Raw genomic sequence first — 25885 nt, forward strand, 5'->3', positions numbered from 1 at the left:
TATGATGTGAATCAGGTGTCAGATTACATAATTGAGGGCACAAACTTCAATGTAAAGTATCCTTAGGGTTCATATTACATGATTGCAGCCATCTAGTTTTAGCCTCCTTGGCTATGTCTGCTTGTATACACACTTGCTGTAGACTAATAACCTTGTACCGCCAGCTATATAAATGTTTTCCTCTGTAGAACACAGGGGTAGGAAAGCAGCTGTCTTCTGCATCCCACCAAGATGTTAAAATGTAGCTGTGTGAGAAATAGATCATAAATAAGCAGGAATGTTTCCCACTTTATGACTCAAATTTATGATTATATTTGTTTGACTGTGCATGCGTTTATGCGGTTCACTTCACTGGATGCAATGTTTTATGCCTTCTTGGCACTTTGCTGATGTGTCAGAGTCGAAATGCAGGTTTGCTCTTTTTTTCAGAGTCAGTGTAGAAATGCTTTGCTTCTCAAAGCAGCTGATGCCATCAGTGGCAAGCCTCATCGAAATGTTTTGAGGGCCTTTCTTCAACTATGGGCAATTTTCACCCTGTGGACTCTTAGAAAATATACCTCACAAATCACAAATATTATTATTTTTTTTTTAATTTTTTTTTTTTTTACTAATAATCTCCAATACAGAACATACTTCTCAGGAGAATTCTGTAATTTATGTCAGTTTTTTTGAAAGTCATCAACATCTCCAACACAGTGTCATTCCCACAACATATCAAATTATGTATTTTGTTTTCTAATAAGCAGTCTGTGTTGGAATTACTTGCCTTGCTAAGATTAATTTCACAACTAGCATTTTGTATACAGTATCATAGATGCACACAATAAAATTACATTTGCACACTTTTTGCATAATATAGCCACATTTTAGATTGAAGACTCGTTACATACTGTTTATCTTCACATGTCACGACTGTTGTCTCCTTGTTAAATATACATGCTAATTAAAAAAAAAATAAATTATTGGGGTAAAATTATTAATGAATGTAATTATTTTTATTATTTAATTATTATTTTAAAACGATAGAACTCACTTTTATACTGTAAATATTAAAGTTTTTTTACTCTCTCTTTAGACTGTAATTTTACACAAGGATAAAACAAAATCTGCATGGGCATGGAGGTTGCGATTAATGCATTTCTTTATTTCAATTTTTGAGCACTTAAAGTCATAAAACAAAATCTGCATGGGCATGGAGGTTGCGATTAATGCATTTCTTTATTTCAATTTTTGAGCACTTAAGGCATGGAGGTTGCGATTAATGCATTTCTTTATTTCAATTTTATAGCCTATAATTATTTTTATCTATCCACCCAAAAACCACAAAAAAATTAAAACAAAAAGTTGTACCAGCTCAGCAGAAAAAAAATTTCTCCATCTGACCCCCGCAACATTTTGAAAACAAAAAGTTGTACTTGCTGGGTAGGAAATTAAGTGACACTCTCAAACTTCATGACTACATGACTTCATGCTACATCATAAGGTCAGTGCAGCTGAATCAATTTTAGCAGTGTTCACAACTGTGTTCTTTTATAATATTCCATTATTCCCCGCTGTGGCGAGTTACTGTTCTATTTGTCTCGCTATGTGTGCGTACATGTGAATTGACGTTCATTATGGATGTGCTTGTCCTATACAGGCCATGCTTGAAAGCCCTGGCTGAAATCTGATACCTTTTTTTCCCTTTCTTCATCCCCTTTGGACACAGTGACCCACTTTGTCGGCAGTTGGCACTGAGGATGGTTTGAGGGTCTCCACCTGGATTTAGTTAAAGGGTGTGGAGTTGACTCGTCCCTGCACACACACCAGCCCACTGTTTCTCCCCGACCTCCCCCTCCCCTACTGGCTCTCTGCCACACTCTCTGTTTAAAGTGGCTGTATGCCAGGTAAAGATGAATTACATTTAATTATTTTACCACTGATGCATCAACAGGGGTTCTACTTATAGATCTGGGGGTATTAAGTTAGTGCGGTTTACTCTCAATGGAGCCGGAGAGAAGATCATGACGGAATATGTGCTCTTCCGTCTCTCTCTCTCCCCGTCCCCCATGATGAGGGCCCCAGCACCCACTGGCTCCTTCTACCACTGGCCTAATTAGTCCCCAGATGTGGCTTAACACTATGTATTTATCAAGAACATTAATTAGTGTCTTGGGTGCATATATAATACTTAGGGATATAGCTGATGTCCCTGTTTATTAGAGGTTTAGAAAAAGTATTCAGGAGAGATGAGAAGGAGGCTCTTTTTTATTTGTTTTTAATCATTAGCTTTTTTTTCCACACATAAAAAATGTCCTTGACTTACTGACTGCCGCCATAACCAATCAGAAAAACTCTCTGCCTATGAATCCTCTTACACGTTATCAGAAGTGTAATGTACACAAATAAATGTAATTCATTATTATACTTAAGTAGTATTTTGTGAGATTTTTACTACTGAAATTGAATACTTAATTACTTTTCCAAGGAAATAGAATTTAGTAAATGGAACTTGGATTTTTTAAAAATGGTTTTTACTCCTTACAATTTTATTTAGTGATGTAGAAAGTACATAAAGTAAACATTACACTACCATTTAGAAATAAATAAAAATAAAAATAATAAAAAATATTATAAAACAATAAAGTAATAAATTTTTTGATAAAAAAAAATGAAAATAATTAAACTAATAAAATGTAAAACAGTAAAGTTGTAAAATTATTAAAATGTAAAATAAAAATCTATTTTAATATGTTTTAAATTTTAATTTATTGCTGTGATGATAAAGTATAATTTTCAGAAATGTTCAAGAAATATTTCTTATAATTTTTTACATTTGAAAACAGTTTAATACACCATCCCACAGTTTCACATGTAGTCCCAGACTAAAATGTATATCTGAGCTGTTTCAACTGAAAGAAACTTGCACTGATTGATCTTAAATATGTTAGTGCCTCGGTAATGTTTCTTCTTTAAATTACTTAAATGTCCTAATCCTGGCTTAGTCTAAGCCCTTTCTGTGAAACCAGGTCCGTGATGCATATTTTTTCATGATTTTGTTTATGAATAGAAAGTTCAAAGAACATTTGAAATAGAAATCAATCCAATCATTATAAATCTCTTTACTGTAATTTTGCCCTTGCTGAAAAATAAATAAATAAATACAGTTTTCAACAATGGCAACAAAAAATCTTACGGACCCCAGACTTTTGACCAGTAGTGTGTTTTGCTGTATCATAACCAACTATTCCGGGTTAAATGTGGGTTAAATTCTATCCACAGCATCTGTGGCTTGTGGTTGATTACCAGAAAATATTTTTATTACGACTCATCCCTCAGTTTATAAAAAAAAAAAAAAAAGGACAGAAAATGTGTTGACATTTATGCACTTACAATGATAGCCTAACAAGCAAGAGAGCCAGAGGGTTTAAAAGCAGAAAAGAAAGCTTGTATTTTTTAGAAAGCACTTTAATTTATTTTTCGGCTTGATTTTTCAGCTGTAATGTGTCTAAATCGACTAGATTGAGGAATTCAAGTTATGTAAGTCCTGTGGGTTTCTGGGTTTCAAAGCTTTTTAAACAATGACGTGTTTTATTATTATTATTATTATTTATTTATTTATTTATTTATTTTTAAATAAAGATTGCATACATCATTTGCATAAGTTTGGAATGTTGTCTTTTTGTTAGATTTTTTTGGTGTACAGTCCATTTAACATTTAGATTTTAACATTTATGCTTTAAAGAAATATATTTACATGTCTCTTCATCTACTTTCCATGGGACCTTTTTTATATTTTGGCACATTGCTATTTTAACTCTATAAATATGTATGAGCATTACTGCCTTTTAGCTTGTCTCAGTCTTGCTGTCATGAAGTGTCACCTTCCCAGAGTATGTGTTATTCATTAAGGATCTCAATGTGTGGAATCACACTTATGGTGTCTGGCAAAACTGGCATTCATAGCTTGAAAAAATGTGTTTTTCTTAGCAGTTGGTTACAAGGATGGTTCCACCGGCCAGCCAATGAAAAGCACTGCCGGAGACACCTGGGGAAATCGATTTTCTCTGCGAGACCCGGACTGAGACAGATTCGCTATTGATTAGGGAGTTCATGGGGGAGTCACAGCGAGCTGAGGGTGGGATGGAGGATGTGTTAGTGAAATGCTCTTAGACTGGATGCTTCATAAATCGCACACAAACAACTACAGCATAACGTCATTTCAGATGCTCCCAGGATTACTCATCCCCCACGTGCATTCACTGTCCATCAAACCCACTGAAAGCACTGTGAAAACTACAGCCTGTTTCTGTCACCATCTGACAGGAAATGGCTTGACATGTCGAGGCATCTGAGGTAGTACTCGAAATTAAACATCGAGATCAGCAGACAGTGTCTCGAGACCTTTGAGGTCTCCGATGCTGTTTTTTTAAGGAGCTGCACCTGTATTTGAGTCACATGATACTGTGCTGTTTATGACATTAATCGGCTCAGACAGTAAACGAGTTTAATGTGTCTTGTCTGAGAGATCTTATGGCTAGGAATGAGTTAAGCAGTCAGATGCATATTATTGAAGGTTAAAAGGTCCCTTATTGAAATGAGCTGTCATTAAAGAGCTCAAAGGGATATTAATCAATAATTAGATTCAATCTTCCATTAACTGCATTATGTATCTACACTGGTTCCATTTACTTTATGGGTCTCGTTTCCAAAAATGGATTATGTGCTCCACTCTCAAATGCAGATGAAACATTATGAATGTATAATTGTCTTTGGGTAGAAGTGTTTGAAAAGCTATGGACTGATTGCAGTATTTAGAGTGAGTCCTCTTACTTTACTGTTCATAAAAGGATCATTTAAAGCATATTTTCTGAAATGGCCAACAGCAGCACTTGAGTATCTTGAGCACTTAACAGGTACCACCTGTGTTGATGGGATCTCTATGCAGCGGAGGCTTTTAGGTTAACTAGCGCTATGCTGCAATGAGCCTCTGGGATGTAACAGTATGTGTAGTGTCATAATGTATAGCAGTGTCCTAACATATACTCTGTCTGTTTGTTTGTTTGTTGTTCTATCTATCCATCTTTCCATCAAATCTGAGTTCCAGTTCATTCTATTTGGGGGGATTGAATTATATTTTAAAAGACATTCTCAATTCAGTTCTGAATGGAGCACAACCCTGACATACACATAACCACGTTTCTTCTGGTATGTCAGGTTCACATTCAATCCAATGCTTGGTTATTTTAACAGCCTGCGATTTCAACCTGTTTTCTTAGGCACATCTGAACAAGCAGAAGTGGAACAAAACATCACTGTGAAGCTCTCCGACCCAGACAGACCCCGAACCAACCAATCAAACAGAGCATTCCATGTTCTGAAGCCCGCTGTTTGACTGCTGGCATGCTAGTTTGTTCAGCCGAGCCATGAAAGCAGTGCTGCCCACCACTTAGAATTCTAATTTGATCCGCTTTCTGAATTCATTGTTTCTTTAGGTGGTTATTAGATGGTTGTGTTTGTTCATATTGATTTGCAAGGGGCAGATGGAAAAAAAGAGGCCCAGCAGGAGGCCTCGCAGCGTGGAAAGAAAGGTGAGGGAAGATAAAAGAGGGAAAGGAGAGGAGAGAGATAAAGGTCTGTCTCGGGTGTGAATGGTTTAAGAGCCGCTACATGAGATCCTTTTTATGTTTTAAGTGGACAGGGTTTTGCTTGCCCCCAGCCTGGAGGGCAGCAGCAGCCAGCTCGTTTACAAATCAGAGCATGAAACAGTGTGAACAGCTCATGTTAATAAAGATACACAATCCACGAATTCCAATACGGGGATAGAAAGAGCGCCCCCTAGAGTTTCAGAAGTATTGCGGTTCCCAAGCTTAAAAATATTCTATTTTGGCATACCAATGCACACAACAGAAACAGTGCCAGAAAAAGAAAAATATACACATATTCATTTAGAAATAAAAATGTCACTCCTGTCTTTTTTTTCTGTGTAATTAAAGGGTGACTACTTTAAAGAAGTCAAGTCACCTTAATTTTTAATGCATTTTAATAAAGATTGTTTCAAAGTAGCTTCACGGTATTAAACGTAAAAGTAACAAAATCAATGATGCAAAGTTCAAAAATGAGGCAAATCCAAATTCTGCTGTAAAACAGATGTACCAAAACAATAGTTCCATTATTCAGCTCCAGTCTTTTCTTTGTTGGTTCAATTCAGTTCAGTACCTGTGTAATGTTCATTCATTATGAAAAGTTAAATTCATCCAAAAGCAGCACAGCTGAAGGCAGTAATGTTGTGATTGTTTTGCCAAAATGTAGAAAGTTTTGATTTGTTTAAACTCATGTTAGAATTTCCACCTTTCATTTGTTGTTTTGTGGTTTTAATTGCTTTTAGTAATATATACTATTAATGGTATTATTCTAAAAATATGGACAACACACAAAGTGAGTGATAATGAAGAATGAGTAGGTGTCTTCAAACTTTTGACTGGTAGTGTGTCATATTATCTCCTTTTAATATAACACAAATCATTTCCAGGTTTTGTTTTTAAACTGTATGGATAGTGCAAGATGATCAGTTGCATAAGTCTGGCATGAGGCAATAATGTCTATCTCATCCATATGGCAGTTGTTAGCAGTACAAAACAATGGAAAGGAGATATTGCTGTATATGACATCATTTGATCTTTTTATATGAAAGTCATGTCTTTAGGAAAGAAAAGATGGGTATGGATGTGGTCTTGATTTCAAAAACTTCAAAGGCTTTATTAAAGGAACTTGTTTTGCTCCTGTATTATGAGCTAATTTACAGTGCTTGGGTACAAATGATCTTCGTGGTTTGTCCTGCTTTGAACTTTAACCTCAACAAAAATGTACACTCACCACAATAGCATGCACCGATTGGATTTCTTCTCTTTCAAAAGTGTAAGAAACCTTGATTATTTTTCAGAAATGGTCATTATTGCACAATAATTTAAAACCAAGCTCAGTCAGGATTTTTACCAGACTACCCATTTTAGGGTTTTTGTAACAAACACTTCCCTAGAGGACACCTTAGTTTCATTTTTACAGCGGAGTGTGTCTCACAGGACTCATAAGGTTAGACTTTGACCCATTCCTCACTTGGAGGGAGTGCAGAGAGTTTTTTACCAGCACCACTGAAAGCAAACACAACTTTAATGAAGCACTTAAATTTTAGGGGTCTGGTTCTCAATTATATTTTACTTGTAAGTGTTCAGTGGCGATTATTTCAAAGCCGGTATTGTTTGAGCCCCAAGTTGTTCGCCCTTGTAAAGCGAGCCACAGTAAAAATGGAGTAATAGATTTAGCCAAGGACACATGAAAAATGAGTCCTGTTTTAATGAGTTTGCTAATACAGGCCGTTTGGGTGAAGTGTGATAATGTTGGTTGAACATGAGGGGACATTTCAGTGGGAGGCGGGGATGATTAGGGTAATGTTGGGTGAGAGAAGCTTATTGTTCTATTCATCAGATAATATTTGCTAAGTTATACACACATTTATTTCAAGGTCAGTGTTTAACAAGTTTGTTTGAGTTGAAAGAGATTTACTACAAGACCTTAATGCTGATAGTGGATAGCGGAATGACCTGTCCCCTGGAACACCCAGCCGCCGAAATCTCTTCTCTGATCTTCCGTCTGGCCTTGAACAGATCACCGGCTATAACTCCACAGGAGCCTTTGATCACATTCACCAGATTTCTGGCAAGATTTAAACTAATTCCGCCGGTGAATCTTAGGACCACTTTATGGATCAAATCACATACTGTATTTCAGATGCTTCACAACGGCTTGTGGAAACTTCTAATGACTCCAAATGTTTCCAAAACCTCAAAAATTATAGGTGGTTTTGAGGCCGCATCTGTCAAAGTGAAGGAAGAAAACAGCCATATTTAATTCCCAGATTCTGAAAGGTATAGTTCACCTAAAAAAAGTGAAAATTCTGTCAGCATTTTCTCACCCTTATGTCATTCCAAAACTGTACCGCTATTTGTCTTTTATGGAATGCACGCACACAAAATTTCATCTGAATTTAAATTTTTTGATAAACTGTCCCTTTTATAAAAGTGTATTTTTTTTCCACAGCCAACAACAACAACAACAAATATGTATATATAAGTTTATATATATATATATATATAAGTTTACTTTCATTTCTGCCTCTAAGAAACTTGAATGACTCCTGTAGATTGAATAATCCTCAGAGACATCTTTTTAAAGCATATCAAGCTCTAATACCACTTACATAACAATAAGAAAAAATAAATCAACAAATCCACCCACCAATCAAAGTTAAATAAGACAAATTTATCTTAAATAATTGCTGAATTTATTTTACTTCTTTCCTATCAGAATGTGTAGAGGCTTCTCATCTATTCAGATTAGAGAGGGGAAATAACAGTCCTCCAAGAGGAAGCACACAGCTTTGTCATAAATGATTGTGTGAAGTTGAGAGGACAACGGAGCCTCCTCCCACTCTCCCTCACAAACACCCACTTGACATTTATTGCTGCGCCTGCAGTGTGGTCAATTCATGTGTGGAGAGTGGGATTTTGCCCTCAAGGATGTTTCCACACAGTAGAGCTGGAACGAGTTTTAAAGTGCGAGGGGGGCTGAAGAAGGGTGCGTTGTGATTTCCCTATATTGCTGAGATTGAGTCCATGAATATTAATTAGAGCTGGCTGTTGTTGATAGGTAATCTTTCTAGATGGCCCAGTCAATTACCTAATTAATATTGACGACCCAAACCTTTGCCTTGTACTGTTCATAAATATATTTATATTGTGTGCAGATGTGCTTGAGTTGTATGGCCTTGCTGATGTTCCACGCTATGTTGGCATTGAGATGCATTATCAAGGCAGATTTATGCTTGCTCAGATGTTTTTTTTTTTTTTTTTCTTCACATTGCCTTTTAATATTAATGAATAAATAATCCAGATATTGAGTTTGTGGTAGTGCTCGTCTCTGAGATGTCAGAACTTAAATGTTAGCTGTGTAAAAACAAGATATGATTAGACGTAAGTTGTAAAATTATTTATGCAATTACAGTAATGGCTTTGTCTCTTGGTAAAGGTTTAGCTTTGAAACGTGATTTGTGATGTTCTTTGTTCATTTTATGAGCTCAAATGTACACGACAATTTGATCATTTCATCCATATACTGTATCTTTCAGAATATACTAATTTAGATAGACAGGCAGACAGGTATTTTAGTATTATTTATATACCATTGTAGTGTTTATTACAATTTAGATTTAGCTTTTATTTTTATATTTTCAGTTTTCATTTCAGTAACTTTTTACTTTTTATTATTATTATTATTATTACTATTTAGCTTTCAATTTTTATTTCACTTTAGTTTTAGTATTTTTTTTAGTGCTTTAAGTTTTTCGTCTAATATTTCTATTTTATTTTATTTTTCATCTGGCTGAATGAATAGACACCTGGACCTGACATCTGGATATTTTGTTTTCTTAGTACAGGGGGCAAAAAGCTTGTTAAAAAAAAAAAAAAAAAAAAAAAATTTGAAATACTACCAGGTGCTAAAACTATAGTGAATTATTGCCTATCTCAGAAAGCCAAGAGAGGTATATTATATATTTGAATGTCAGATGACAGGAATGTGAACTAAAACTGGCCCCTCTGGTTTCCAGGGTGCCCGGTTCTCCGGTTGTGCCTATCTGCAGAGGAATCCATTTGGGGGAAAGTATTGTTTTGTGTCTCCCTGCTTGGTGGACTAACACTTCTTTTGATCCCTGAGTCTTTATAGTCTTTTCAGCAATTGTGTCGTTTGTGTTTTCTGTGAGCTGTTTAGAATCAGAATTAGAGATGACTGATTGCAAATTAATTACTCTTTTGATCTAATCGGTTTGGAAAAAGGTCTGAAAGTGTTCACAGTTGTTCAGTTTAATTCATTCAGATGCACGCATTTTATCTGATGCAGTGATTTCTCACACTGCAACAGTATACTCCGTATGTCAGAAAACAAAAAGATCACTGGTGAATATTTATCTATAGTTTATTGTAGAAAACAAAACTTTCAAATGTCTATCAGCGATGAAGCAGCTCTTTATTGCGCATACAGCTTGTGAATGTCTCTGTACTACAGGTAAAGACAATTTGCATCTGTCAATCCATAACAGTATTGAAAAATGTATTAAAATTTCCACCCCTTTCTCTACAGTAGGTGGTTGTACATGGCTCTGGCCTTTAGATATTTACGTGCAAGCTTTGTCAGATGCTCTCTCTGGGTTTTCTGTGTTTGTCCCACCATGTTGGATACCTGATTTGACGTATTACCTTCACAAAGTCACAGGGTGGTGGGTTTACCTGCTACGCTGAGTTATGAGAGAATGAAAAAGCCAGCTTTGACAGCGAATACACTACTTCTAATTTTCTCAGGCTGACATCTCTGCTTCTCGCAAGCTGTTTAAGGAAACATGCTCGCTGATTTTGACACTTCTTGTCAGGACAAGATATTCTCACATACTCTAGTTGTTTGCGAGCTCCTACCCGTGATGTCAGAAGCACTAACTCTGGATGACTACAGACAGGATAAACAAAGATAGATGAGAGAAGTGCCAGAGGCGCTCCAGAGAAGAAGACACATGTCTGTCTGTGTCATGATTGTATCTCCAGTATACCTTGCTCCGCTCCTTACCTCCTGCAGAGGAAGCCCAGCATGACTCCACATATCCAAGAAAAGAAAAAAGGTAGAGAGATGTACTGCAAAGGTACAAACTCTACCTCACTCCCTGCAATTATTCCAGAAGGCAAACTATGTTTAGAACACAGGCGTGCCTGCTGACGTTTAATCTGCAACCAGCTGAATCTATCTGTGGTGTCGCTGAATGGTGCTTTGCATGCAAGTAGCTTTTTGGAACAACTGGTCGAAGTCTTAGACCAGTTTCGCCCCTATTGCAACCTAAAAGATGCAAATTTTGTTCAGCACAGTAAGCAAAGTTCATTCTTAGTTATCTCCTTTTTGAGTATTTCAGTTATAAAATTAATATATGGACTGAACCATTTAAAGAACTGTACACATAGAAACTAAAATTTGCTAAAAATGTACTCACCCTCAGGCCATCCAAGATGTAAATGACTCTACTGTGATGTTTTTATCAGCTCTTTGAACTCTCATTCTGACGGCACCCATTCACTGCAGAGGATTCATTGGTGAGCAAGTGATGTAATGCTAAATTACGTTCTGTTCCAATGAAGAAACAAACTCATGGATCCCAGTGGATCATCTGTAGTGAATGGGTGCCGTCAGAATGAGAGTTCAAACTGCTGATAAAAACGTCATGGTAGAGTCATTTACATCTTGGATCACCTGAGAGTAAGTACATTTTCAGCACATTTTCATTTTTGGGTGAACTCCCCCTTTAAAAATTAATTTGAATTGCCATCAAATATTATGTTAAATAATAATATATTTTCAGTAATTTGTGTGTATGTGTGTTTAACAAACAAAGTGGAAGTAATTCACTCCTTCTGTATACAGTACATTACACATTTATCATTTGCATTTATTACATTTGGCAAGACAGTGTTATTCAAAGCAACATTTGGACAATATCAGCATATATCCTTATTCTGTATTGCCATAAATGCATTAAAGTTACTTGCAGTTGCAGGACCTATCAGAATGATTTTCTTGTTGATTACATAATAATAATAATAACCAATACACATTGCCTATATGTGCCATATGAATGCTGATGGTAACCTGACCACCAAAATAGTTTGCATTCTTGCTTCAGGGACAAAATGTAGACCTTTAAAAGCAGATTTTGAGTATTTTTAATCTAAGAGGGAACGTGAACAAGCAGTGATGTGTGCTGAGTGGGGGCAGCATATTATCGTTCATGAGAAGAGGTTTGATTAAAATGCAGGGTTATGGGGGCTCTGCTGGACACCACTAGCTAGTCTTGAAAAAGAGATGGACTCAGTGGCCTTTTCACTTGTCATTTTTAGAGCCTCCTTCATTAGAGGCGAATTTTGAGACTCTCAATTTCTGTCTGTCTGTCTCTGTTGGAAAATAGAGGGTTGTGTGGCAGCCAGCATGCTGGCAAATGCTACTGTGCATACATCTGTCATGTAAGCTGATCATTTGGCATCTTTTTCATCTGACCCCACATCAGAGGGCACTGTTAGCATTATTATCTTGTAGAGAAAGAGAGCTGTCACTGTTGTAAACTCACACAAACATAAACTGACTCTATTTCTCTATCCATTTCTATCTTTGTGTCTTGCATACAAAATATACAATCACATGCGCAATTGTGCATACTGTATATCTGAGTAGCACACCATAGTGGTGCTCCTGAATGAATGATAAATTTCTATTAAACATCTGTGAAGAATATCTTGGCTAGCCTTAAACCCCACGATTCAATTACACAGTATGGTGCTTAAGTCATTATCAGTTTTTCGTCTTGTGGGCACAATTTAGGAACATTGAATTTGAATGTTTATGCCGAAAATGTTTGTTTTTAATAAAACAAAATAGTGAATGATTCATTTCATAAAGACAGTCAGTTGCTGTTGCTATTTTGTTGTATTTCTTGTTTTGTTTCTGAATGAATCACAGTTTTTGGAACAAATTGGTTAAGTGAATGATTTAATGACTCCTTCATAAAGCCAGGCACTTGTTACTTATAGATGGATAGATGGACAAAAGTTTATATGCCCTTGGTTCTTGATATAATTGCCGCCTTTAGAATGAATGAAGACAAATATTTTAAATCTTTGATTTAATTTTAATTTTACATATTTATTTATGTAATCTAATGAGCAGACGTATGCTCGAATACTGGTATATGTGAATTTTTTCACTTTTTTCTGCCCTCCGTCCTTTTGTTTTAGCCATGCACAGTGGATAACCCCTATCATCACCTTAATTACAGTCTATAGCCACAGTCTGACAACCAGCTCTAATGGATCAATGCTCTATTAGCTTTATGCTCATGTTACACTGAAACACGCTTGTGTTGAGCCTTGTTTTCCCTTTGCTCTCACAACACACCTATCCAGTCCATTAGAAAGCCAAAAAGTTGCAATGTGTCCCTCAAGAAATTGCATGTTCCCCAGCTGCAGGCTATTTTCCCGAAAAAGTGACTATGGCGGTATTGTCAAATAAGCTGTTAGCATTTCAGCAGAGGTGAAATGGACTCCATTTTTCATCCGTTGGGAGGACAGCGTGTGCTAGTTGACATTTACTTACTGGCGTATTATCTATCAGATCAAGAGCCCCAGAGTGGTGGCGAAAGTTACGCCCATGCTGTGACATTTTACAATATCCTGTATTTTAGTGTACATAAATGCAAGCTTTTCAGACATGGCTTTCTTTACACTCCAGAGGGAATGAATGCTGAAAAAAGCATGTCTTGTTGTTTAGCCATTGAAATAGGGTTCTTTTGAGGAGAGACTTCAAGAGCACTGTATTTTTTGCTGACATGCAACTTTAATGCTGCAAGTTATCTCACTATAATTCCTTCACATCCTCTGTGTTTAGTTTTAGCTGCTATTTATTTTCTATTATACATCTGTGAAGAATATCTTGACTAGCCTTAAACCCCAGGCTTGATTTACGCAGTATGGTGCTTAATTCATTATCAGTTTTACATCTTATGGGCACAGTTTAGGAACACTGGATTTGAATGTTTCATACAAAAAAAAATAAAAAAAAAATCATGCAATGTGGTTTTTAATAAGACAACACACTTTGCAACATGTTAAAATGACTATTACATAACTGATCCTACATGGGTCCTGGATGCTAAATGGGTCACCAAGGTTTTGCAGTCGGCTCTAAATAATATTTGGTTAATAAAGTAGCATTTTAATGAAAATTGTGTCCTTTTAACATTTTCTTAATTTAGCTCCATTTTATATAACATTTTGTTTACAACACTTAACAACTGCTAGTTATGAAAAAAAAAAATCTCCCAGCTCTTTCCCAAAAGGTCCACCTGAGCAGGGTTGTTAGGCCCCAGTTCTTTGATCTGTATCTAGCTGTTCTTTTCAAAAGCAAAACTTTCTGAAGCCCATCTCTGAAATAATAATTCAGTTTTAACCATGATTCCAACAACTCCCAACCTCGCAATCACTCTCTTTGAGACATGAAAGGTTAAAATAATGTCAGACTGACTGACTGACCACTGCCCGACTCTCTTAAGCAGTTTCTTCCTGTCCTTGTTTTGTTTTATCATCCCGGTGAAAGCATTTGCCCCAGAAGGACTGAGAGTTTGCAATTTTAATTTTTTTTTATTATTTTTTTAGCCATAATTGGCACATTAGGTTACATAATGGGTGGGTTGTTTCCCACAATTGTTAGAACCTGCTGTAGGATGCTGTAAAGGAGGCAAATGCTCATCACATTTTATTATATATTATTCAAGATTGTTTGATTTATTATTCATTATCAAATATAAAATGGATCTCTCTTTATTTTCTCTCAACTTTTGTTTACCTAACTGCATTTGCTTAAATTAAATAATCATCATTAAAGAAATTATTTAATAAAAATCAAAAATACTATACTCAAATATTTGTTAATTAATTTAAAATACTGAATACATATTTAAAAATACTTTCATATATATATAATGAAAAAATGTGAAGTCATGAACAAAGATGCCAGATTTTAAAGCACATTTGCCTTGGGTGAAATCTAACAAACATATTTTGCTTAGTTTGTGCTAATATTTTCAGTATTAATGACTTTTAATTTCTGGTCTCATCACCGTATCTGTGGATCAGTCAGGAGAGATATTAATGCGCTGAGGGCATATTTGACCAAGGTTACTCAGAGGTTAGCATTAGCCTTAGCTAATTGTCTCTACTGCCAGGAGTCTTTACCACATCACTTCAGGATCTTGGCTCAAAGTTTGTGTTCGGCCCCCTACATTATATATCAACATCGCCATCACCTAATTAAACGTGCCTTTTAATTTGTGACCACCACAGAGCGACATCTTCCACCCCGTTTCTCCAACGTTTGACAAATCGCCTGATGTATGTGTGTTCATTTGTGTGTTTTCATGCATCGTTTAATCTTCTCTGTTTATGCTCCTCTCCCTCTTTAACCACTGGCAGATCTCCGGATGTGAGCGCCATTGTGTGTGTGTGTGTGTGTGTGTGTGTGCGTGTGTTTCTCTCATGCTTTTCCCAACTCTTTAATTACTGTCCTCTCATGCAGGGCTGGCTCAGGTGTGTGTAATTATGCTGGTAATAAGGCCTGGAAAGTCTCCACCTGCCTCTCGCTGAGCACTCTGGCTCCCCCCCACACTGCCTTTTCTCTCTCCCTCGCTCTCTTTATGCTGACAGACAGGACTCTTCATCATTTCCCATCATGCCGTTATGAGCCAGCTTTTTCTTCATGAACAAAACGGAGCGATGATGCTTGTCCTTTTCCCTCAGTGTCAGTGCCATGACTGTGCGTACAGTGTTGGGGTTAGTCAGACTAACAGGTAGAAGGTTATGTTAAATTTACACCATAATATAACAGTTACAAGTAAAGAACATTAATATTTAATTTTACAATTAAAACAATTTATTTCCTCATAGGGGTGTGCAAGTATTGTAGGAGTATATGATGAACATGATGGGTATCGTACTTGTAGTTCTATTGATTATGCATCATGCTTATAAGTGATGTACAGAAAAACAGTTCTGGAAAAAAAAATTAAGTAAAATAAAATAATACTTATTTTCAGATACAGGTGTTTTTCTCCCAAATATAAAACATTAGTTTACATAATAGATTGTTTCCCACAATTGTTATTCAATATTTATGCTGCATTTATTTACATTCAAAAGTTTGTTCAAAATAACAGTATTTATTTGAAATAAAATATTTTGTAACAATGTAAAGGTCTTTACTCTCACTTTTGATCAATTTTATGTATCCCTTTTGAATTAATATTATTATTATTATAATATAATAATATTATAATATTATTAATATTAATATAATTAGTATTAATTAAAAAAGAAAAAAAGAAAATAAAAAAGATGTATCTTGGTATAGCCTGAGATTAAATGCAAAGTCTTAACGAACTTGTCCACAGCAATGTAAAGCATTACTTCAAGTAAAAATAAAAATAAAAATAATTTATTACTTGAGTAATGAAGTATTGTAATGCTTTGCTTTTAATAGTAGTGTTCCTCAGTACTGAGCATATAGAGTTTCAGCTGCACAGCATTCCCATAATGATGACAAATTGCTTACAACCCACTCACACACTGTGGAGCTACACAGCCACCTCTTCGCTAGATAATATTCATCATTTGTTGAAAAAGGTACCACAGTGTTCCAGTAATTACAATTATCGCAAAATACACATCACATCTGCGTCTCATTCTCATCTCCTCCTACCTTTAGGACGATATACGCAGGTTCAAGAGCTGCGGTGGCCCACCCGTCCCTTTCATTACGCCCGACAGAAACAATAAGGAAATCCAAGCAGAAGAGTGTACATGCCACAGCTAGTACGTCAAAGTTTTTCTGGCACAGTCCCCATGTAATTATGAGCCTGGGTGCCTGGCGGTGACAGATCGCTGGTAAGAGGGCCAGCAGAATGTGGTGGCACCTGCTGGGCTCCCGAGCCTCTGCTTCTGGTTGCAGCCACAATCAAATTACAAGCAACTGTATCAGAGTGAAGAGAATGGATTGAAGCTGTTCCTACCTGGCCAGGTGTTTCCCACCTACAGTACTGTAGAATTCCAATTTTGTTGATGCTTTGAAAGAAGGATTTATACTCTACTGAAAGGCTTTGGTAATTTTGAAGAGCTGCTTTTATTAAACAGTGACAACAGCAATAAGATACATGATAAAATATACCAATGGTGAATAAATAATTAGCGTTTATTAGTAGTAATGGCAATAAACAATTGTTTAGGTAATATATTAACTTGACTGCAGAGTATGTATTGTTGATGAGCAACAAAACATTCAAAGATCATTGTGTTGAGTTTCTCTCATAAGGACCCAGGGCTCAAAAACATTTACAGTATAGCTTATGTCCTAATTACTTACTTAACTCCTTTCAAATTAGCTCAAATAAACAGTGTGTTGTCCTTACAGGTGAAGTGTGTAACTGTGCAACTAACAGCACCAAATCAAACACACACACTGCCATTCAAAAGTTTGGGGTCAGAAAGATTTATTTATTTTTATATTTATATTTAAAAAGGATGCATTAAATTGAACAGAATTTTCTTTTAAACTTTTTATTCATCAAAGAATGTATCAGTTCCCACAAAAAAAGCAGGAAAACTTTTTCAGCTGTGATAATAGAAATGTTTCTTGAGCACCAAATCAGCATATTAGAATAATTTCTGAAGGATCATGTGACACTGACAACTGGAGTAATGACTGCTGAAAGCTCAGTTTTTACATAACAGAAATAAATTACATTTTAATATTCAAATAGAAAACAGTATTTTTTTTAAATTGTAATAATATTTCACTATATTACTGCAAAATTACTGCTTATCTGGGTAAATTAATTCACCGCTACTGTATGTTGCTTGGAGAAGTGCAGTGGTTGATTTTGCTTTAGCTTTACTAAACTTTACTCTGTATTCATTTCTGTAGTAATGGCACAATCCCTCTCTCTCTCCCTCCCTCTGGCAGTGGTCCTTCAATCAGGGTTGAGTTATGAGCAGTCTGGCCTGCACACAGCGGTCTCTGCATCCTCATTAGACCTTCATTAACCCTCTCAAGCTGAGCTTCCACTCAGCTTACCAGTGGATGTGTTTGAACACCATTCTTCATTTCCCACAATCCCCTGCTGCTCAGCACAGTGTATGGGAACTGTGGTTCAGTGCCGGGCTTTCAGCACATTTACTGTAAAATGACATACAAGGCTCTGGGGACATACATTGACCTAATGTGCTGCACAGACACATTCATGAAGAGAAACTGCTTTTGGATGTGTCATATGCATGTCATTATTTTGACAATTAATATCCCTTCTTCGATGCCTCAGTAGCTTTAAAAATGAGACTCTTGAACAATGAGGAATAGAGCCACTTCTATAGCTTCACGCCCTTGTATTCGCCTGAGGATATCTGTAATATAGATATAGAAATATCCTTGGCAGGTTAAAAAAAATAACTAAAAGTCATATCGGGTATGTTGGTGGCTGCCATATTAAGTTTGGGACTCTGGGAGGCTGATGTGATAAAAGTGATCATATAATCAGCGTTAGTCCCTCAGTAGCAGTTCACTGTAAGTGTGTGTGTGTGTGTGTGTGTGTGTGTGTGTGTGTGTGTGTGTGTGTGTGTGTGTGTGTGTGTGTGTGTGTGTGTGTCCATGCCCACAGAAAACTGGAGCAATGGTAAACTTGCATTAATTCACCATGGACTGTTTTACATTAAATAATTAATGTTTAGGAAACTTGACTAAACAAGTGAGCAAACAATCCAAAAAGACTCACAAAAAAAAAAAAAAAAATATAAAAATATTAAAAAGATAAAAAAAACTATATACCACAAAAAAACCACCACCACCACAGTACTTTTATACTTAAAGTTATACACATAGTTAAATACAAACACACACAGCATATACAGAGAGCAATATCAAAAATATGTTCATATCCATAAAATTATGCAACCATACATGGATTAAAGTATATATTTATGTAAAGTGTGTGTCTGTGTGTGTCTGTGTGTGTGTGTGTGTGTGTGTGTGTGTGTGTGTGTGTGTGTGTGTGTGTGTGTGTGTGTGTGTGTCTGTAAATTTAGAATTATTATTTTAGAAATCTAATAATGTTTATATTACTACCTGTATAATTAAACCTGTAACATAATTAATTACTATATATCAGTAAATATTATATTGATTATTTGTATTAATTTGTATCATATATTGGGATCCAAGACTAATAGTTTGGATTGCACACTCTCTTTCACATCCTTTTCTTAATCCCTCTGTTAATTTATCCTTTATTTTACCATTGGACATCTATACTCTGGGGCCATTTGGATATAAATAGCATAAGGCGGAAACAGAAAGTTCTCTCCATCTCTCTTCTATCTCTCCTAAAGTCTAGGTGCCCCTGCTCTCTGAACATAACGTCTGAAAAGGTGCGGACAACCTCTTCTATCAGGACCGCTCACCTTTCTACTCGCTCTCTGTCTCAGGGATGAGTGAGAGAGAAAGAGACTCAGATGTAATGATCTAAATAAATGCAGAAGAGTTCCCAGCAGGAAAGGCTTCTGTCATGTATTTGCTAACACAGTGGTTCTCAACTAGTGGGATGCAAAAATGGGTCACGGGTTTGTTCTGAAAAAAGAAAATGCTTAATGCAACTAATAATATGTTCATGTAAAGTTATGATGGCGAAAAAAGTGAGCAGGACCATTTTTTCTCTCTCTCTCTTTATGTCCACGACTCCCCCCTGAGACATTCTCCTGCACAAAAATAAAAATGTTACTAGTATCAAGTCTTAATATTTACTCCAAAGGGCAGGCCATAAACTATTAATAGACAGCTGTCTGTCTGCACAAGGCTGTGAGGGTGAATGATTTTATATTGAATCCTCATGTGGTTTGCCAGTAAGGGGGAGAAGAGGTGGTCCGGTCTCTCGCCATCCCGCTGGGAGTCCTGCTTTATCTCCCTCTCCATCCACCGCCAGACGAGACGAAAAAGGCCGTTACAAGGCTGTCTGCGAATATTGCAATATTCAGCAGGGCGATTATCTGACGTCTCCCTGGGAGGCACATTTCCTCTGTGGAGGGGAGAGAGAGGTGTACCTGTGGCTTATAGGGAGAGAGTGAGGCTGATAAGGACCCTTAGAGTTGACAGAGAGGAAGTATCACCTTTCTTGGTTTTAAAGGAGTTCTTTCAGGGCAGGAACGAATATTTATATAAGGACTCAAAATCTACAGGTGATCGCCACAGCAGTTTAGAACCTGTAATGCCTCTGTTTTGCATTTTTCTAACTTCTAGTTTCTTTTATTTAAAAAATCATTTTATCAGCATAGCTATTTGAGCTGAAGTTGAACTGAACTGAAAGAGATGCATTTCTAAATTTCTTAGTATCATCTGAAGGTCTGTCCAAAGGGGTTCGCAAATTTAGTTATGATTAGTGAAGAAAAATGCAGGAACTTCATTTCTTATTCATTTTACATTTCTTTATGTAAATAAATTCACAGTCCTAAACCCTTCTATTTATTTTCAGGTTTAAATGACATTTCGAATTCTAGACTTTCAGTGTGGCCTTCTGAACACTGCTGAACATAATACGCAAATATGAAGGAACTGTTTGCTATTTAAACATTTGCTGGATCTTTGATTTTAGTAATACAGTGTATTCCCTACAGGCTGACGGTAATCTTTCGTTGTGTTGTTTTATACTCTTGTTCACATGAGCTCTTTGTTTTGGGAACATGGGAAGAATCAAAAGAGGGTTTTGTATGTATTGAGATTCCTGTTGTACTAGTGTAATCATTGAGATCTTAAGCTGGATGGCCGGTCTGGGTGGTCCGGAAAGGAAGGAGATGGACTTGAATATGGGATCCAGTCTCCGCAATGATAAGGGAGTGCTGGGAGGTTTTGTGTTTTTTTGGTTTTAATTTCAATCTTGATGTTCTGCTCTTAAGTGACATTGCTTATATTCTGGTGAGCTGTGGTTAGAGATGACTAGAAGTTTGAGCTAAAGTGGAGGAAGTGAAGTGTTGAGGTGAATGTGTTCTCTTCTTTTGTACAATATGTATTTATTTTACCACTAATCTTGATCATGTTTTTGATTTAGTACAAATAGGCTGTCCCATAATGCAGTTCACTCGGCTTGACCTTTTATTTCCAGTTTGATTCTACCTGTAAAGACATTTTTATTTAAATAAGGTTGTACAATCAAAAATACACTTTTTTATATCCAAAATGACAATCCCTGATTTAAACATGTAGCATGCTGCTGTATTTTTATGTCTTCTTTAAAGTAGTATTAAGTAGTATTATAACAGAAAAAAACACTAGTGTTCAGTTACAAACCTATTTGTGTATATATATATATATATATATATATATATATATATATATATATATATATGTATATATATATAATTTTCCATAGTTTTTAATTCATTAATAATTGGCATGACGATTTCCTGTTTTTAGTCAAAGCAACTTCATCGAATAAATATAATTAATATATTTTTGATATTCCAGAAAATGCTATTTTTATTTCTAGCAACTGTGTAGAACTCTGCAAAATGTTCTACAGATTTCCAATTTGGAACATTCATAAAATTCTACAAATGTGATAAATGTTTTAGTTATTTTGATGATTGTTGCTCCGTGTATATTGCTAGTTTGCCAAAATTGTTTCACTAAATAATCTTTTTGTTACTGTTTTAGATTTTTACCAAATTAAGAAAAGTCTCTAAAAGTGCCTCAGTGTCATAAATGAGTCCCCTGAGCTCTAATTATGACAGGTTTGAGTACTGGTACTTTCATTTTTATTAATAGTGTTGCCCTTAGCCATGCATTGATCCAGGTTTCCATTATGCTAAATGCCTCTTTTCCGCTCTTTCTGCAGATCGACCGTGTCATATTCTGCGTCTTCCTGGAGACAGATTATGAGATTTACAAGAGGAAGATGTCAGATTTCTTCTCCCCAGGTACTGTATCTTCTTATTGGAATCTAACTTCATTTTATTTGTTGGTTGTAACACCCACTAAGCTCAAAGCTTGTTACTTGGGTATCAGGCAGAATTCACAATGTCAAGCGTCTGACTGGCGTGACGCTTGGAAGAATTTGTATCACATTTTGTTGACAAAGTGCACAAATACAGCACAGCAGGCAGTGATTGGATTCCACATAACCAAAAGCTGTTTATGGTAATGTTCTGCCCAGGTTGGATTATTTTAAGTGAAAAAATTTTCACCCCACCTTGATCATGCAATCAGGATAACCGCAGTCAGACTCTTTTCCAATTAAAGGGCTGTTTCATCCAAAAATGAATGTCATCATGTGCTCATTTACTGTCATCATTTATATGTTGTTCCAAACATGCACAATTTCTTCTCTACAATACAAAAGTAAATCTGAAGACTGTGGTCAATTTTTTCCATTTATTTGCTAACGCTTAACAATAAGGTTTCATTTCTTAACATTAGTTAACTTCTTTAGTTAACATGAAATAACAATGAAAAAATACTTTATACATTTATTAATATTAGTTTATGCTAATTTCTGCATTTACTATTACATTTTTTAAATAAAGAGCTGTATCTGTTAACATCAGTTAAAACACTGTGAACTAACATAAACTAACAATGGACAATTATATTTTATTAACATTAACAAAGTTTGATAAATGCGGTAAAAAAAATATTTATATTGCTTTTTCAGTTTATGTGAGCTAAAGTATTAACTAATGTTCATGAATGAGACATTATTGTAAAATGTTACCATTTGATGTGAATATAGAAAAACTTTCATACTACAAAAAAGGTTAAAAAGCATCATAAAAGACACATGTAGGTTGTTCCCTGAATTTTTTTGGCATTTCCTTGATGTGTTCATAAAGAAGTAAATATGTCCCATTAATGCACAAATTCCTCTTTTGAGTTGGATCTTTTCAATGAATCATGATCTGGTTCACAAAACTAGCATGAATGATTTGTTCATCATCACTCAGCTGGTTACAACAGTTAGCAACTTACAGTACTAGAGGGGTCAATTATCACTTAAATTTCTGTCTGTTTCTCATTCAAAAGACCAGATTATAGTAAAGGGGTTTATGCTGCATTTGCATCAGGTCTGGACTGGGACAAAAAAAAATCAGCCCAGGCATTTTTGGTCCAAACTTCCAGTCATATATATGCAGTGTCATTTAAAATATACAAAAAATAAAATAAAATAAAATAAAATATTCAAAGTTATGACTGTTTGAGGAAACTAACCAGTTGGCGGTCTTCAAAGGACTAGGGAAGCACCAATCATGATTTTTCATGCAATTCTGATTGCTGTTTTCTGGGCTGATTCTGATATGAATTGTTGATTTATTTATTTTTTCTTTAAGCAAGAGACAAGAAAGAATGAAAAAGTACATGAACAAGAGGTTTCTTTTGAAAAATAAATAAATAAATAGTTTTCAGAATCTCCGAAAGTTTGGAGCGACACAAGGATAAGAAAACAATGGCAATTTTTTTGTGTAATTGCTAAAATAATTTCAGAAAGCTTCCCAGAATCAATATTGCTCTGTCGGGCAAACAGAGTATAATGTTGAAGCCGCCGCAGGGGAAATTAACCTACAAATGGCTTACTTATAGCACATTAAGCCAGGTTAGGAGAAAGCATTTTATAATTGAAAAAAACATAGACACCATGTTTAAAGAATACATAAAATGTTACATATATAAAAGACCCACAATATATATACTGAAAGGAAAGGGGAGAAATAGGATAAGATTTGTGCATTGGAACCTGTTTTTGCTGTCTGCATCTCACGGCTCATTGCATTTGCGTCTCAGTTTGTAACCAGCCGCCTTTGAGTGATTTTTGGTGTTTCCACAAACTCAATTCGTAACTAAGCTCTTAGGCTCCTATAACATCTCACTATTCCTTGCTGCCTGAGAATCCCAGGAAATACTCTAGTGTATGAGTTTAACAGGTGAGGAGCATTTTGACTTTCTAGACTTTCACAGTACAGATTGCTTGTTTCTGAACTCAATCGTTGTAGCCCGGAGGTCCATATGTAGAGCATGACTCAAAGGGGCTTTACCTCTGTCAACACCCTCAGTGATCCTGAGCCTCAACGGCAAACCCCAGATGTCGGAGGCACGCAGGACGGCACCTCCTCAGTGACATTCCACCTCACACTTTTGCTTGTCTGTTTCTGGTTGGATCATGTGGTCTCTGGTGCTGGCGTTGGTTTATGTAAAGATGAACTGTTGTGTGATGGAATTTTAGAAGTCGGTTCCTCAGTTTTCACTTTCTTTGTCTTGCACTTTGGCCTTCTGTCAATGTCAATATGACTGTTTTGCTTTCACCCAATCCCTCACTTTGCCTCTCTTTCATTTTTTAACTCCCTCTCCCGCCTTATGAGACGTGGCACTAGCTAGTTCCATGGGAACTTGTCTATTGTGCGCCCATGTAGCATTTCACTCTCTTTAAAGGCCAAGTCTCTCTCAGGGAGCCTCTTTTCAGTCTCCCTGAGCACTAAACAAACATATGATGTGAGTGCAGGCCGCACCAGAGCCCTTTTGGACCTTTCCAAGTGTTCTGCTGTCTCGCTCTGCCGAAGCTCGCTTCCATGACAAGACCCCCTGGAGGTTTCCAAATGAGCTGCTGCCTGGAGGTTCATCATTTGTATGGACACACACACACACAAACAAACAGAGGAATGGTGAATGCACAGTACCGAGAGAATAATATAATCCACCATTTCCTCCCCTCAAACACACACTAGGACTCATGGTCCGGGCAGAATAATAAGTGTCAAGACACTCACTTTTTCCCTACTTGCTGAATGTTTTGTTTCTGTCATGTTCCTGTCACATACACACACACATACACACTCTTTTCCTCTTCCAGGTCTTGCTGAAAGATAGAATTCACCAGGGAATTTGTAATTATATCAGCCAGGTCCTTGTTCCCCAGGCGTGTCTCTTTATATTAGTGTTTAGAAATGAGATGGCGGAGACGCTACTCTCTTAGTTTACAACCAGTCAGTATGAGCCAGTCACCTCACTTCAGGTTTCTCCGAATTCTCGCTCGCACTTGATTCTTTTACTTACACCTCACTGAAGTCTTAATCCAGTACTAATATAAATTATTTTTTAGTACAAAATGCTTTATCATAAATTTGAAGGGACCATATTATATATTTTGCAGTATGTGAGGACTTTTTTCCTCTAGGGCCCTTACTTGTGACTTGCATCATGGCTTTGTGCCACATGAAAAGCCATCAAACAGGCTTTTTTTGTTACTGTGTTGCAAAAAAACAGGAGCTACACAGAAAATAGTGAATGAGTTTTTTGAAACATCATGCAAAGTTTTTATTGACTGTGCTTCAAAAGGACAGTGGCAAATGTGACGTAGACATGAGTCATTTAAATAGGTATTTATAATGTTAATACAATAATAATTTAGGTCTACATGACCTAAATACTAAATAACTGTTAATATGCAAACATGAACACTGAAAGAGCTGCACAATTCGGGGATTCCTTTTTTTTCCTGATAAAAATTCCCATTGTGATTTAAATTGTGATTTAAAAAATAAAAGCTCCAGGTTTTATTATTATTATTACTATTATTATTATTATTATTATTTTTAATAATAAAAAAATTATTATTATTATTATTATTATTAATAATAATAAAAAAGTAAATAAGATACAATATTAATATTGAAATATTTCACTGTAAAATTAAAAAAATAGTTATAAAAAATAAAATAACTTTTTAATATAATATTTATGGCAGTCTTAATTTGTTAATTTTCAAAATATTGAACCATTAAGCTTGTATTTTGGTGGAAAACCACAGAGAGCACTAAAAGCTTCTGTTTAGTTGATTACAAGTTGTATACAAAAGATGGATGCCACATTTTTTGTTCCCAAATTAACATTATAAGCGAACTCTCAACATGTGCAGAGATGAGTTTGTATGCATGCCGGTACAGAACACAATGTTGTGCTTCACTTTTGATTAATCATGCAATTCAACATCACAAACCTTTTTATGTTTCTTATTTTGAACAAATGGTGTGGTTGGAAAACTTTTCCATTTCCATGCTCTTTTGACTTTCATGTACTGTTTTCTATTACATGACCTCTTTAAAAAGAAAATGCTACAATGTAAAGTGTAATTCATAAAGTCTGGGCTTTTAAAGAGTTTGAGAGGTCAAGTTAATAGTTCCAAAGTCAC

The 25885-nt window shown here is 35.9% G+C and overlaps 1 protein-coding gene across 2 annotated transcripts in view; it reads left to right on the forward strand.

The window, feature by feature from the left end:
* LOC109101205 (ADP-ribose glycohydrolase MACROD1-like) overlaps nucleotides 1-25885 on the forward strand; it is a 510464-nt gene that overhangs the window by 436724 nt on the left and 47855 nt on the right. For both annotated transcript variants that reach the window (XM_042769233.1, XM_042769231.1), the window contains exon 9: nucleotides 21545-21626. In XM_042769233.1, the coding sequence (XP_042625167.1) occupies nucleotides 21545-21626 (82 nt within the window). The remainder of the gene's footprint in view (nucleotides 1-21544; nucleotides 21627-25885) is intronic.

Source organism: Cyprinus carpio, chromosome A13 (genome assembly GCF_018340385.1).
Source record: "Cyprinus carpio isolate SPL01 chromosome A13, ASM1834038v1, whole genome shotgun sequence".
Taxonomy (NCBI): Eukaryota; Metazoa; Chordata; class Actinopteri; order Cypriniformes; family Cyprinidae; genus Cyprinus; species Cyprinus carpio.